The sequence below is a fragment of the Phalaenopsis equestris genome, unplaced genomic scaffold (assembly GCF_001263595.1).
Source record: "Phalaenopsis equestris unplaced genomic scaffold, ASM126359v1 Scaffold000203, whole genome shotgun sequence".
NCBI classification, from domain to species: Eukaryota; Viridiplantae; Streptophyta; class Magnoliopsida; order Asparagales; family Orchidaceae; genus Phalaenopsis; species Phalaenopsis equestris.
The window spans coordinates 1,752,901-1,770,175 of NW_018164645.1; the positions used below are offsets into that span (position 1 = coordinate 1,752,901).

A 17,275-nucleotide genomic window follows, 5' to 3' on the forward strand; every position below is an offset into this window, starting at 1 on the left:
TTTTGTTTATGCTTTGCCATATTATTATTGTAACCTAATAATATGGTGACACTGTTTACTTGTTATTATATATTGATTTGTGCGCTCTTAGTGTTCATGGTTTATGTAACAAAGTCTTACCAGTTGTGCTTTAATAAGCACGAGCTAATTGTTGAGTTTGAGTTATCATTCTCATTCGTAAGTATTCCTTATAGCAAAATTCTATAGGGTGCTTAATGGAACATCACTACACTAACAAACTTTTCAACAATCATTTTTTATTTGTTTTTTGAGTTTATGTTGTATTATTATTATTTTCTTTGTATTTATGTTGGATTTGATTAATTTTGCTTCTGCAGTTGTTATTTTCATTTTCTTTTTCAGTAATCATTGTTATTATTTCTTTGTTGTATTAGTGTTATGAATTCTATTAATTAAATAAAATCATTTTTAGTTTCCTTCGCTTATAAGCTATTTTTAATTGTTTGTATATGAAACTTTCTGTTGTTAATAAGACACATGTTTAACTTGACCTTGATTTCTGAAATTTAATTCAAAAGTTGAGCTCTATTTCTTCTTTGCCACCCGTGTTTTCGGGTCGTAATAATTTTTTTTTATTTTAAATGGTTAAGAAGCTTGCACTCCTATTTTCACATATTATTGATGCGTATTTATTGGGAAATTTTGGTTGTTCAAAAAAAAAAATCTATATCTTCTACTAGTGAATGCCAAACTGCTTCTGTGAATACTGGTTGTAACAGTCTGCATCCTCTGAAACTTTGAACAATTACTTTAATTTTTCCTTTTTCAGTTCATTTAATAGATGGATGATAGCTCAGGAGATGAGTCAGAAATAAGTGACTCTCAGATTCCTGAACAGAAGGAGAAAGCTTTTGCAGAGTTGAAATCTGGGAAACATAAAGTGAAAAGTGCAAATGGCTTGTACAGATGTCCTTTTTGTGTCGGAAAGAAGAAGCAAGAATATCATTATAAAGATGTACTTCAGCACTCTATGGGAATTGGTTCCTCTAATCGTAAAGCTAAAGTGAAGGCTAACCATCTTGCATTGTCAAGATTTTTAGAGAAGTATTTCACTGAAACAACGAGCCCATCATCGCGGTTGGCGGTTTCTCAAAAATCTTCTAAAAAAGATAATGAAGAGTTGTTTGTCTGGCCTTGGATGGGTGTCCTTGTCAACCTTCTTACTGAGTTTAATTGTGATGGCAAGCCAGTCGGTCAAAGTGGCAGTATGCTGAAAGAACAACTGTCTAGATTTAATCCTTTAAAAGTCCATCCACTATGGAGTTCCAGAGGACCCATAGGAACTGCAATTGTTGATTTCAGGAAGGATTGGCCTGGCTTCAATGACGCTCTAGCATTTGACAAATATTTTGAAGCTCGACACCTGGGTAAGAAGCACTGGTACCATCAAAAACATGTTGCTCCGGAAATGTACGGATGGATTGCACGTGCTGATGATTATGAGTCTCCTGATAAAGTTGGGGAACACTTGCGAAGAAATGGTGATCTAAAATCTGTTTCTGATGTTACCAGAGAAGAGAATCGGAAAAATGAAAAACTTGTTGCAAATCTTGCTAACGTGATTGAAGTGAAGAACAAGGATTTACATGAACTTGAATTTAAGTACAACCAAACCACCTTATCTCTCGATAAAATGACGAAAGGTAGCATGATGTATTTTGGTGGCAATTTTTTGATGCTCCATTATTGACCCTGCAGTTTAAATTGCAGCTTTCTTGTTTATATATCCTAATTACTATACCAGCTGAAATGATCGGAAATGCTTCCAGCTTGGCTTTTTATAACTGTGTTACTTTTGGTGAAAAGCGTGTTTACGGTCAAAGCCTTTTGTTAACCAAAGTTGGCATTACATTGGAAAAATTCTTCATAATATGGCTTGTTTTCATCTACACTGGAAGTTTCAGCAGTTTCATTTTGTCTTATCTTGTTTTATCGGATGTTGTTCTTTTGCCCAACTCCTTGAAGAATTCTTACAGGAAGTGAATTGGTTCTTCTGAAAATGTATATGTTGACCCCATATTTGGTAGATAATCAATTACAATAACTAGTAAGTGCCACATGTTTGTGACGTGGGAGCTTACCGTCACGGCACTGTAGCTTGTACAGTACCGCATACAGTACCACTGACCCCCTTTTTCCTATTTGATCCCTTACTTTTTCTATTTCCTTTCTATTCTAATTTCTTCCTATTCTAACTACTAATACTTATTATGAATATGTTGTTTGCCGTCTTAGGGTTTGCTTTTGGTGAGTTTTATTTTAGATTTCTGTCAGGACAATAATGGAGCTTTGAGATTTTCACATTCACCTAAAGTTGAAAATTTATGTTGATCATTTTTAGTTTGGAAATAATAATGTGCAAGAAAAGATAAAATATAAGAAGTTATGTTATAAAAATTGGTCTAAATGTAAAAAACATAGAGAACTCGAAAAAATATCAAACGACCCGCAGGTAGTCTAAAAGAACAATTTGTTGTGATGCTAAAAAAATTGTTTTTAGTGATATTTATGATAGATTAGATACTAAGGAGGGTGAAAAATATATGTATAAACTAGCCAAACAAAGAGAAAAGAAAAGTAAAGATTCAACTCAAGTAAAATATATTAAAAATGAAAATAAAAAAAATGTTTTACTTAGAAAAAGATGTTCAACATAGGTGAGTGAGTTATTTTGATAAGTTTTTTAATGAAGTATTTGAAAATATGATTGATCTTAGTGATCTTAATATTGTTAATAATAATAAAACATTTCATTTTTATCGTTGCATTAGTAGAAAAAAAAATTGAGAAGGCTTTAAAGAAAACTAAGGGTGGAAAGTCTGTAGGACCTAATGATATCCCAATTGAAGTTGATATCCCTATCCCAATTGAAGTGTGGAAATATTTTGGAGATTTGAGAGTTTCTTGGTTTACTAAACTCTTTAATATTATTTTAAAAACTAAAGAGATGCCTGAGGAGTGGAGGAAGAGTATTTTGGTCCTCATTTTTAAGAATAAAGGGGATGCACAAAAGTGTGCAAACTATAGAGAAATTAAGTTGATGTGTCATACTTTAAAATTATGGGAGTGGGTAATTGAACATAGGTTATGGCCTATTACAAAGATTTCTCATAATCAATTTTGTTTTATGCCGGGCAAGTCTACTACAGAAGCTATACATTTATTGAGAGGTTTGATGAAGAAATTCAGAGATAATACGGAGGATCTATATTTGATTTTTATTGATTTAGAAAAAGCTTACGATAAGGATCCAATAGATATCCTTTGGAGAGTTCTTGAGAAGAAAGGTGTTGATATGACTTATATTCAAGTCATTTAAGATATATATACTATAATTGTTACTTGTGTTCGAACTCAAGGAGGATTGACCAAATATTTTCCTATTTCTGTTGGATTACATCGGGGATCGGTTTTAAACCATATCTTTTAGCTTTAGGTATGGATGGTCTTACTGGACATTTACAGGAGGATGTACCTGGCGTATGGTTTTTGCTGATGATATCCTTCTCGTGGATAAGACAGGAGAAAAAGCCTAGGAAAAACTTGAATTATGGAGGTCCACATTGGAGTCTAAAGGCCTTCATTTGAGTAGAACCAGAACTAAATACATGAAATCTAATTTTAGTAGTAGTAGCTCTAGTGACAGAAGTGTAACTTTGGGTGATCAAATTATTAGAAGGTGTGATCGATTTAGGTATCTCGGGTCTATTGTTCAAAGTGATGGTGATATAGATGGTGATGTTAATAGTAGAATTCAAGTTGGTTGGTTGAAATGGAGGAATGCTTCGAGCTTATTGTGTGATAGAAAGTACCGCTTAGATTGAAAGGAAAATTTTATAAGATGGTGGTGAGACCTGCAATGCTCTATGGCGCTAAATGTTGGACTTTAAAAGAGAAACATAATACTAAGTTAAGTGTTGTCGAGATGAGAATGATTAGGTGGATGAGTGGCTTTACACTTAGAGACAAAATGCGAAATGATTGTATCCGTGATAGGGTTGGTGTAGCTCCAGTGAAGGACAAAATTAGAGAGAGTCGTCTTAGATGGTTTGGTTATTTTAAATGTCGACCATCTGATGAACCGATTAGGAGAATAGATGTTTTAGATTCTACTTATGTTAAGAAAGGCAGAGGTAGACCTAGGAAAACTTGGGTTTATTATATATAAAAATGATCTTAATTTATTAGAATTAAATGAAAATATGACACTAAATAGGACGCAAAGGAGAAAAAGGATTCATTCAGCCGACTCCACTTAGTGGGATTTAGGCTTTTTTGTTGTTGTTGTTCTATTTCTAGTTTGGAAATAAGATTGTTAGACTGTAATTAATTACGAAATTTAGTAAGGATTTGTTGGAGTGTAACTATTTTAATAATTAATTATTCAATTCCTCCTTTATAAATTGTATATACAATCTTGACATGATTAGTCTTATCATGGTAGATATTTTTAGCAATGCTATTAGCAGCTTTATTGCCATACATCACCATTGGTTATGTTGTGAAATTTTTTTATTCTTCAATAATTCATCCAAGCCATAAACATACATAAATTTTTTGGACCATGGCCTCATCATTTTACCATATGCTTTAAGCAATAGCAATGTTATTTTTTACTTCTTTGTGTCTAAATTTTCCCATTAAAAATAAGCAATATCCAAATGTGAATTTATGATCAATTAAAGATCTTGCCCATCCAATATTAGTGAAAATTTTCATACTTTGATTAGTTTCTTTCTCAAAGAATTCATTTGTTGTATTTTTAAGGTACCGTCATATCCTATATACAACTTAATGATGTTTTTATAAGGTTAGTTATACATCGATTAACATCACTACTTGGAAAGTAAATATTGGGTCTCATGTAATTTAGGTTGATAAGTTTATCTATTATTCATCGGTATCTCCCTTAGTGCCAAGTTTGCTTAAAGAGTCCATTAGAGTGATTGCAGGCAGACATCTTAGTATACCAGTTTCTTTAGTAAATTTAAGTTGTATTTCAGTTAAGATACAAATGTCCTCTTGCCTGATTTTACCATTTTTATGTCTAAAAATAATTTAATGGACCAAGATAGATTTCAAATTTTTTTTGCTAAGAAATGTTTTATCTTATTTATCTCTTCTCATGATTTATTGTGAGGATGATATTATCAATATATAAAATTAAGATAATATATTTAAATTCATTTGATGTTTTGGTAAGCAACTGCAGCCAAATTGGCCTTAAAAGTACACATATCATTTTAATCACCACTGTTAGGGTTATAATTAAGTCAAGTTGAGCCAAGTATGTGCTGGAGTGGACATTGATTGGTCATAATATAATTTCATGTTGACTCGAACTTGAGATGACCTTTAACATATATGTTCATACTAGGCTTGTTTAAATTTTTTAACAACCGTACTTGATTTATTTATATTAATTAAATGAGTACTTTAATGAGTTGATAAACAAACTAAGTTTGAATTAGATTTCAGCTTTCCATACAAAGTTATGGACAAAGAATTTTACAAATATAAAAACAAAGAAGAAAATGAATAAATTATGAATTAGAATCTTATTACTTTACATTAATTAAATAAAATAATATATATATATTACAAGCAAATTTTCTTCGATCAAATAATATAAATAAGTATTAACAATTTAGTATGAATTATTTATAAATACCAAATAAGTTAATATTAAAAAAAAAATAAAATAAATCTAAAAAAATTATTAACATTTTTTAGGATTTTAAGCATTTTGTGTGAGCGACCTATATTTCATGAAAAGCGAAAAAAGGGCTTGAACGAGGCAAAACTATGGAAGGGCAATAAATGCTCTGAGTTGTTGAGTTCTGAGCGAACCATGATTCTAGGAAGGGTAAACAAAATGCTAGTATAATAATATGAATTTTTAATTAGTAGTTAGATATTATATTTCTATATAATGATAAATTAATTAATATTAAAAAGTGTGAATGATTGAATATGATGGGTACTGTTGTATTATTTAATAATTAAGTTATTATAAAATAGTAATAAATAAAATAAATATGTAAATCCTAAACTATTATTTATATTTTTCATGTCTTAATTTAAAATATGATGTGATAGTTATTAAGCTAGTTGAACTTAATAGTTGATTGGGCTCATTCGAAGTAAGTTTGCCTTTCAACCCTTGGACATTTAAAGAAAAGTTCAAGAAGTTTGCTTGGATGCCATTATTACCATGAAATGTTGTTTTATGATTGGAATTGGCACCCGTGATGTAGCTTCTTTTCAAGGCCATTATGTTTTTAACTATCATCATGGTTAAATTAGGTAAGACGATAAAAAATTTAAGAGAAAGGATTAGAAACCTTAGAGAAAATGGAAATAAGAGAAAGTTGTCTTTATTACATTTTTTCTTATTTGATTAGATTGATGTTCTATCTATTTTATTGGAGATATAAATCCTAATCAATGTAATTAAAATCAAAAGTATAATAAGGAATTAATCGGACTGAAATCAACCCAATGATGGAAAAAACATAGAAGATTTTAAGGAAGATCAAATACAACAAAGGTTATGTTTTCCAATTTGAACTATTTTTAAAAATAATGACATCTATGATGTAATAGTTAAATATAAGTTCAAATATTTATTTAAATTTTAAATTGAAATTTACATGTTTTTATTGAAAATAATATATACATGATGTGATAGTTTTTAAATGTATTCGTATTATAATTCAAAATTGTCGTGCAACATTTATATAATGTGCAAGTTTCCATCTGTTTGTATTATATGCTCTAGTTCAATATATGTAAATCATCATTGAATAACTAATAAACAATCATAGTGGATGTTGAACTCATTTATATCAAGCGATGCTATTGAAAGTTTAAATGTTTTGTAGAAATAAATATAGATTATACAATAATATGCTTTTATTTCTTGAGGACATGATTTCTAAAGTTAAAGTTTGAGTGTTTGAAATAAGAAGATGTATTATTGGTCTAGAGAATATCATGGAGATTGAAAGATATTCATTGTTAACTACTAGTAATGCTACGTGGAGTTGATTTTGGGGCAAAATAGAAGTCGTTTAGCAATTGAGTTGAGTGGGAAATAGATGAGATTGTTAAGTTTGCCAATTTTTTTAAAAAAGGGATTATATCCAAGAGACGGTGTTAATCATTTAGCTCTTAGGAATTTTTTTCTTGTTCAACAAATGATAGAAATGTTACAAGAAAATAGATAAATAAAATTGCTTTGAAGAATTATGATTAGTAAAAAGTGGATTAAATGTTATATAGTTAGTGTTTGGCCTGAAAGAGCATAATATAACAAAATTAACATTTCATATAGTAATATTTTGGCTCATACCTTTTGTTTTCATGGTTTGACCGATGAGCTTCATAAAATAGTGGTAACAAATCAAGCCAGATGACCAGTTGATTTGACCAGATGCCTTTTCTCTATTAAGGCTATGACTCTAGTCGGTATGTTCCCAAATGGTTTCATACTCTTTGAGTTATGAATCATAGAGTATACTTGATATGACACAAAACTCTCTATTAGCTAGAATTGACTTGAATTTGTCCTTTTAGATAACAATCTATCATAAGTCTATAAGATCTATTTAGACGAAATAATCTATGATTGCTGTCAAGGATCCTCCGGTTCTTATATATTTATATATATATATATTTCTGTCAAAAATTGTACCATTTTAACTATAGTATGGATGAAAATATTTTCACTTATAACGTGATCTAGTTAAGATTGATTTATTATTGTTGTTTGAACTTGATGCATTCTTTCAAAAGCTTGCAGCAACTAGAGAGCGTGAAATTGGACTACAGATGATAGCCATCAATAAAGCCTCCATCTTAAATTTGCCGATTTGGATTTGTGCAAAATGAATTTGATATAACCAAATGCACTATGCTCTTCCAAGCTTGCTTCATTAGTTGCAAAATTTTTAATGTTTTAGGTCAAGCACAAATTCAATCAAATCTTATAGCTTTAAATTTTTGGCTTGAGTAGAGATCAATTCCTAATCTAAGGATTCTCAGCAAAGAAGATACATTATAAAAATTAAATGATAGATACTCACAGATTTTTTTGCAAAACAACTCAATGAAAGTGTTATGTTTAGTTTTTTGTAGAAATAATAGCAGCATCGAGACATCTTTTAGTGATGGTTTTGCTGACTTGATATGCTGTTTGAAAGGTGAATTTTGAATTTTTAATGTTTAAGACCATATTATGGAAGATCTTACTTTTATGTTTGTAACTTCCTAGACAAATCTCAAACTTTTTTTTTATTATTTATTTGCTATGCAGATTTGAAGGAAATGCTGCATCATGCTCACAGTCATTCAGTGAATATCATCAACGAGAATGAGAAACTAAGAGAAAAGCTCGACTTAAAGAGAAAAGAGCTTAGTTTCAGGTTTGAAGAACTTAATAATTTGGTTGCTTTGACCGATGTGGAGAGAAAGAAATTAGAGGATGAGAAAACAAAGGTATTTCCATTGTTTTGCATTGGCTAACATTTCTTTCATCGATTGCTAATCCTACTGAGTAATTTTGTTCTGATTGATTAATGAATCATCCTGGGCTATGTTGAACATGTTTCAACTTCAATCAAGCATGATTGGAATCCTTGGCTGATGACTAAATTGTTTTTCTTGTAAGCATTCAAAAGATGCACTTTAACCTTGGTACCTCTATCGAGTCTTAACATAATTTGAAGGAATGAATATAAATCAATCCATCATCATCAGAATTGTAATGTTTATATGATACCGTTCTAGATTGGAAATGGATTTTATTGGAAGGTAGTTGTGGAATGGAATGAGAAGGAGAATAGGGGCAGTCAAACGGATTTTAGAAGGACATAGGTGGTGGAATCTGCTGTTGGACAGCAGATTGGTGATGTTCAGCCGCTGTCCGGATGAAAACAGCGGTCAAACAGAAGTACAGCGAAGTACGGGTGGCGAGGTGGTTCCACCATCTTTTCTCGAGCAAGATAGAGGCATACCACTTGAATAAGGAAGATGATACAACACTCATTTGAATAGAAATCATATAACATAACTTTGCAATTACACAAAAAAAAAACATGCAAGCTATTTTAAAATAACAAAATACACATATAATTACCCTTCTAAAAAATTAAACCTAATTTGAAATAATAAAAAAATGAAAAAATCAAAAGAAAAAAAATATACTAAAAATGGCAGACCCTCTCTCACATGTTCTTACTTCCTTCTCTGGATTCTCAAAATCTGGCGATACCCTGAATTTCGTAGTATCACGGTTTTCCTCGCTATCGGGATCGTGACATCCCACAGTTCAGATGCTCCCACTATGGGCTCAGAAAATTCTTGCCTCGGACTCTTGTTGTTGAGAGAGCTATGTTTTGGTATTCCGAAAATTCTCTCATTTGACTTCTAGAATTGTGACAAGTTTGAGAGATCAACATTCGACTTTTAAAACTCTTTTTTTTGTATTTGGCATGTAGATAGATTCCTTTTTGCTCAATTGATTGAGTATAGTTTTGACATCGATATATTGAATGTTAAATTGGGGAACTTGTTTTAGATACAAAGTTAACCCAAATAATAAAATATAAAATATATTTTGAGATCTCAGCCTAAAGCTCGATGTCAACCCAAATAAGCTAAAAAATATCCTGTATTGTAGGGGAAGTATTTGTGATAACTTGGAAATGTATTTATAAAAGAATTTTCTATGAAATGTTATACTCATACGGGAATAGAGCATATACTATTCTTTTTCTTGAGAAAATTTTGAGAATAGTTTTGATTAGGCTGGTATGTGTGATATTCCTTCAAACATCGATCACTGGTTGATGATATCAACTGCTCACATCTATTCTTTGCTGGAGAATGATTGGTTTTCTTAGCACCATGATTAAGTTTTTCTTTCAGAATGTTTAGAGTTAAGTTGTGACAAAGTATTAGAAATCATCAAAGTTGATTTTTTTTTGGATTTGATAAACTTCTGAAGTTTTCGTCTTTCAGGTTGAATTCGATGACATTCTCACCCACGGGGGTTAAAGATATCCTCAAAGTGGGGTTGAAGTTTTTTCTTTTTTTCTTGTTACTCTTGATGTATTGAGGAGTGAGGAGCGACCAAAATTATATTTACTAATGTGAATTTGATAACCCTTCCACCTACGAGTTGAATCTAACTAGTGATAAGATAGCTGAACAAATTTTCTAGATTCATCAATTGAAACTTTCTTCATATGAACACACACTCTTAATGAATTTTATTAATTACAGATCTTTGGGAGTACTAATCAGATGTCGCATCTTTTTCTTTCTTCGAAAATTTTTATCACGGGAGTCTGGTCTTGAGCTCTGTTTTCCCTCCTAATGGGGCTTTTTAGTGAAAGATTCCTAGACATGCAATCTAATGTCATGTTCTGATATTCACCGTGTAACGCCTACTTGAGTTTGGGTTTTTGGCTATAACCATAATGGATCGAAGATAACAGTTTCTTGATTGGAGCTTCATTGGTCCCAATAACCATAAGATTTTTACCTTTCTCTTCATTAAGTCATTTTTTTATTAACTTTCTAAACCATGTGGACTCTAGCTGGTAATTCAGAATGTTTCTTTTTATTAATTAGGGTTTAATGTTGGTGAACCGTAAAGATTGCTTACTCACCGGTAGAGTTAGTACTTTTAATTCATTTAGACTTTTTAATTGATTGTGGGTATGAATATGAATGCGCACTTCTAATAATATAGCTTATTGAACAATTAGTTACTCAGGCAATACTTGTAGAGCCCTAAATCCAATATTTTTTTCATTCTCCTTTGTCTTCTAAATAGTTTCCTTTAGTGACCATAGCATCAACGACGAAAATCTATACACCATTGAGCTGGATAGTGGTTTTGAATGGTGGGATTCCTATGAGAGAGTATTCTTATCTTTAGATAACAAAAGGATTCTTTAGCGTATCAACTACCGTGATAAATACTAGTTGCAATATCTTCTAAAATTCAATCTCAATAGATTTTTTTTCAATGATATTCCGGCCTTTCTATTAGAACCTTTAACTAGTGGAAATTTACACTTAAAACTCAAATATCACACCCCAATACTCACCAGTCAAAATTTCTCTATATGTTGGATCCTTTTAGTAGTAGATTTTTTTGGGTTAAGATCCAAGGTAATACCTCGATGCTTAGCAAACAGTTTATTTTTCTATTGAGACCTATCAACTACAAATTTCTCAATTGAAATCCACAAATTATGTGCTATTGTTCACTAAAAATTTTTTTTATTGGGAACTTACAGCAAAAGATTCCCGGATTGAGATCCACGGGACATACATCGATGCTCATCAAACGAAATTTATTTTTATGTTAAGATTTTTGTATGGCAGATTTTTGCTTTGAAGTTCACAGGCCTTGCCCCAGTACTTACCAGAAATAGTTTATTTTTCTATTGGGATCTTTCAATTGTATATTCTTAGATTTTTATCTAAGATTCATTCACCCATATTTACCAAACCAAGTTTATCTTTTTGTTGGAACATTTTGACCACAGATTTAAATTGAAGGGTTATGCCATGAAGCTCACCATACATATTTTTTCTTCTGTTGGGACCTTTAAATGGCACCCTTAGATTAAAATCTAAGAGTCATGCCTTAATGCTCATTAGACATAATTTACAACTTTTTAAGTAATTTTAATACATGAAATCAATTTTAGCTTTTTATTTTTCTTTTTATCATTCATTTTATAGTTGTTATTATATTAATTATTACTAGCCAAGGATAAAAAGGGAAATCTTCCCCAGTCGACTTGTCAAAAATTTGTAAGCTCCAAAAATTCATGCCCGAGACTCTCGTTGTTGAGAGTGCTTTGTGTTTTTGTATTTTGGGTTAAATTTTCGGAAGACGTATTAGATTGTAGATAGACAACCCAAAGATTTTGCCCTCATTTTGCGAAGTTTTTTTGATCTGGGATTCAAGGTTTTTCATAGGTGCAAACTCCTATAGTTAACTACTCGTCCCTATAACAGGAGAGCACTTTCGATTAAGGCTAGTCATTAGGCATTAAATATTCAATGTATAGTGGCAACAAACTTGAATTTTAGTTATAAATTTTCAGTTTGAGTTTAAAGCGGATGTTGGGGGAAATGATAATGAACTTAATCAAGATCCAATGATGTTGTTGTCTCGGGCCATCGTGATCTCTGATATATTTAATTAGAGGAGATAATTGACCCAACCCGACTTAAAGATTCTTATTAACAATCATGAGTTTCAAAGGTACCTTTCTAAACCCGGGATGGATGTTTGTCTAATGGGATAAATTTAAGTTAATCTTAGCTGACAATTTATTAATCAAATATATTTTATGATTCACAACTTAAAGGGTAGATAACAGTTGGGGAAAAAACGAGTTACGACCATGACCGTAATACAATGTCTTTTATTGACAAATCATTCAGTAAGAGGGCTCTGGTCATCATCATTACTTAGAGTTATGCTAAATTATGCGGATAGATGACTCGGGTCACGTTCTTACTTAGGTGAGATTATTTTGAGTATGAATATAGTGAAACGCTTGATGTGACGTTCACTCTTCGTGCGTTGAGGTCAATAAAAAAATTGTTATCCTTGGCAAATTGCTGTGGATGTTGGATGGAGTTTGATTTAATTTTTTAAGTGATTGTTTTTGACTTTAATATATTGATTTCTTTGTTTGAAACCCTTAGGTGATTGATTTTAATTTTAATGTTTTAATTTGTTATTTTAAAAGTTTTATTTGAAAATTGATTTAAAATTTATCTCCTTCGGTTGAGATTTTCAGTCAACACAACTATTATATGGGGTTTGATTGTTTGATTTGAACCTTTTAGACTTTATATCTTACTTGAAAATGATAAGGCTTAAGAATAATATATAATTGAATTTGAACATTATCAACTCTGTCATTGAGTATTAGTCAGGAGTGATTAGACACCCCGTCACATCAGCCAATCATGTAATTGGGATCATGAATCGTTGTGTCGTTGAGATAATATAGGTTTGGAGTGAGTAGACACCTGTCTACCTCAGAAAATCATATAATTTAGATCGCGAACGGTTGTGTGGATAAAATAATATCAGTCAGAAGTTTTTAGATTATATTTGACGGTATAGACTGATGTGAAAGTTATGAGTATGAAATATTTTAAGAATTAAAAAATTGCTTCTTGAAAAGTAAAGTAAAAGTTAATGCATATAGAATTTTAGATTATTTCAATTAATTAAATTTCATGAATACATTCATTAAATTATTATATTATTTTCTATAATGAAATATGAAAGACTAACATAAATATTGCTTTCTTTTCCTTGGGTTGATATAGTTTAGAAATGTGATTATTCCATTAGGTTATCTTAGATAATTTTTTATTTATTTTAATGCTTTTCAGGTTTAAATTTTTAATAGAAGATGAATTTAAAGCATATAATGTGTTTAGAATGTGAGATCAGCAACCTAAAAGGTCAATTCTTAATCGGTCTATTAATTTATTTTTCAGCATTTTTTCAATTTATTTGAATTGTAAATTGTTAGTGATAGCATATAAAAATAAAATGTGAATGTAAAAAAATTTAAATTTCGCTGTCTGATTGTCTGCTCATGTCTTGATTAATTTAAAGTCCTGGATTGGGGTGCGACACTAGTTGATTTGGACTTATAAATATTTCATATTTATTAATGAGACATTATTGAAGGTATTAGACTCATCAACTCGAGTTCTTAAGAGAGAGAAAGAACATACTAGTTGAATGGGACTAATAATTATGCCTTATAAACAATTTGACCCAATTTAAAGCTTACATACTTTAATTGTCTTAAATTTGATTTCAAAATAAAGATTTTATAAGTTTATGCAAATGTAGATTTTTTAACAAGGAAATTTGCACATTTTTAAGAAAATGAGATCAATTTTAATGAAAATCTCATTTGCACCTGTGTATCAATTTTAAATCATTTTAAGTTTAGACATTTAGTCAATTTCGTGGAGATTTTAAATGAAGCCCGTGTAACATTCTCAGACTATTCGTTGAAGCAGTTTGAACTTTAACCGAAGCACATGTCGGCGTTTGATTTTGAAGTTGTGCATATATATTTCATTGTATTCATGCTATGCACATGAGTCTTTACATGCATATAAGATGATTTGTAATTCTTTCAAGGCAATGCATTGAAATTTTTGAAAAAACTTCAAATTGTAAGTGTTTGACTTATAATCATCTAAATCTATACTAATCACATAAATATTTCATTGTTTATATGCATGCACATATGAATCATGAAGCATTTGGACAAATCTTAAGGTGCTTATATTCAAGTCTAAAGACTTTGTAAATCATCAAATTGCCGAAACCTCTTGAAAGTTCATGTGAATATTAAAATGTTGAATTGCATATAAAGTTTCATTTTGAGCTTTAAAAATTTTGCCATATGTCTGCTTTGAATTGAAGTTGTAGATTCGGTGACAATGTTTGATTCCGAAAATATCATTGGAATATATGTATTCCGAAAATATCATTGGAATATATGTGTATATATATATATATCCAAGAATCTTTTAAAATTCTATATGTTTGCGGATTTGGTGGCAAATTTATTTAATATTTAATATTCAGACATTTGGCCTTTGATAAGTTAGCTTTTTAAAAGGGCTCAATTAATTTTTTTTTCTAACTTTTGAATGAGTTGTTGAATCACATAGTTAATCAAATTTGTTTTCAACTTTCATCATTATATTTTACTGGAAATAATGTGTATTTTATTTCAAATATTTATCTTTCAATTTACTTTTTTAGTTATTTTATCATGATATCTAATAGTCCAAATTTTAAGTCATTTTTAAAGGTCCAAATAGTCCGAAATAATTCAATTTTAAATAATTTTATAAGTTCAAAAATTTCACATTTTAAGTTATTTACGAGTTCAAGATCACCAAAGATTTTGACAGCCTACCGACGTTGTCCCCACTAAGGGGGCAACATCAGGGTGTTTGGCTTGCCTAGTTATCTATAAGACGTGTGATCAGTGTCATGAGATGTTGCGGCCTGGGAAATGGTCTTCAAACCTGTTGGTGTACGAGATGCATGTAGGCCTTCAAATAGCCTGCATGAAAATAATGTTAGCACAATTTTCCTGTATTTATAACTTTATTTGTGGGATGGTGAAACGGGATGACGATTTGTCACACAATATTTATCTTCTCATTTTCTTTTTTTTCTCTCGGTTACTGAGAATTGGAGAGAGAGAGAGAGCGCGAGATGAATTAGATCTTGTGCGACATTGTGGAGATGAGACTCGTGTGTCTTGGTTTGCGAACTAGATTGAATGGATGGCGAGAAGATGGGAGTTTTGGAGGTTTCAGCATGTCACGATCCAAGTGTTGCTTGTATGTATCGTTCAAGTGTTGGTCAAAAGGAGAAAGGGAGGCAAGAAGGGTTGTGTGTAGCTTGCGAGATGGAGGAAGGGAGATGAGAGTTTTGGAGGTCTTTTTATGTTGTGATCCTATCGTTGTTTCTCCGCTAGCAACAGTTATGATTGCATCATGAGGTAGATGGAGTAGAAAGAGAGAAAGATAGTAGTTTCGAATGTGTCTGTATGTAGTAATCCCATCATTCTTTTTTGCCGCTAGCTCTAGTTGTGAGCAAGTGTAGAGAGGAAAAAAACGCTAAAATGGAGACGAGCGAGTGTTTTTTATTGTTGTTTCGTGTGTGAAAGCAGAAACTAGGCCGAATATTAATCGTTTTAATGCCTGGGAGAAGATATTGTAGGGGCTTCATCCATACAGTTTGCGAGACGAATGAATGATATATGTGGCTCTGTTTTGTGAGTTATGACCAAAAGGGGAAGCAGGAACAATTATCAAATGTGACGTCTTTGAGTCTCACAGGAGCAGTTATAGCTTATTTTAATTAATTATTTTTTTATTCAGTTTTTATGTTCAACACCCACATCCTTCTCTCCGGATAGGAAAAACTTCTTATTTTTTTCTGAAAGGGCCTAGATCTCATTATTGGATGTTCTTTTCGACAAAACACTTGTCGAGATTTTCAAAGTAGCATCTCACCTCTTCTATCCGGTCATACATATGGGATAACATTGCTGAACTGAACTGAAATTTAATATTCAATTTGAACTGAAATTTAATATTCAATTTATTCTATAGAGTTTCAAAATGACTCAAACATTTGTCATTTCTATTCGAAGTGATTATATGTTGGACCTCCCTAAGTAGTGTCAACTTAGGAGGTAGGTGTAGGCTAGACATTCCTAAAATCCATTTAGCTGTGGTGGTCATGTGTGTGATATCGACTTCTTATACTAATTTTTGTCTTGGACAACAAACACTAATCCTGGTGGCGCTTATCTCATAGGCTTAAAGGACCCGTTGAATCAGTAGCATATTTCCATCATCTGTTGGAAGTTGGTACTCTTCTCTAACATCCTCATTCTCTCGTCAATGTCCATGTTTTTATGCTCCATGCTTCGCAAATGAGTTCCATTTTCCTATTTGGGTCATCTGATACAATGTGCTCAAATTCGTGGCACTGAACACACTTTCTGGCTGGGACGAATTTGAGAGTGATTACTGGTTGAACCCTGCTAATGTGTTGTCCCTCTACCTTTAGGGCTAAGGTCTAGACATCATGTAATGTCCAATAGGGTTATAAATGTATCAAATTGCTAATGAACAATCTTAACTCATTAGATATAGTGCTATGGTATTTTTCTCAGGTTCACTAGCTCACATCTCCACATAAGTTGTTTGAACTCAGTCATGTACTCCTCTATTGAGAGGTCGCTCTATTGTAAGTAATGAAGTTTGAATAGAGGTTGCTTTGTTGTAAGTAATGAACTTTGAAAAGCATGACTTCCACGTAATGTGCTTGGAAGTACTTGCATTGCATTTCTCGTTTCATTATTAGAATATTTAGTGATATTTTTTTTTCTTTCCATTGTCGGAAATGCTTCCGGTTCTTCCATCACAGAGACACACTTTTAACTTATTGATAACTAATTTTACCCTTATTTTTAGTGGAATACCATTGTACTCAAAGATTTTTTCTACTAAATGAGTTACTCAACGAGCTCATCTAGGTGCATGTGACGGTGAAAATTCACTTCTACTTCAAAATTTTTGCTTCTCCTAGATATTCAGTGCCAAATCGATGCAACATCGGTTTTTCGTCACTTGAATTTTCTTGGTG

The 17,275-nt window shown here is 31.4% G+C and overlaps 1 protein-coding gene across 3 annotated transcripts in view; it reads left to right on the forward strand.

Annotated features, from left to right (window-relative positions):
- Positions 1-17,275, forward strand: part of LOC110022908 (factor of DNA methylation 5-like) — a 36,800-nt gene that overhangs the window by 4,393 nt on the left and 15,132 nt on the right. For all 3 annotated transcript variants that reach the window (XM_020722063.1, XM_020722061.1, XM_020722060.1), the window contains exons 2-3: positions 791-1,664; positions 8,339-8,520. In XM_020722063.1, coding sequence (XP_020577722.1) covers positions 803-1,664; positions 8,339-8,520 — 1,044 coding nt within the window. In that variant the 5' untranslated portion in view covers positions 791-802. The remainder of the gene's footprint in view (positions 1-790; positions 1,665-8,338; positions 8,521-17,275) is intronic.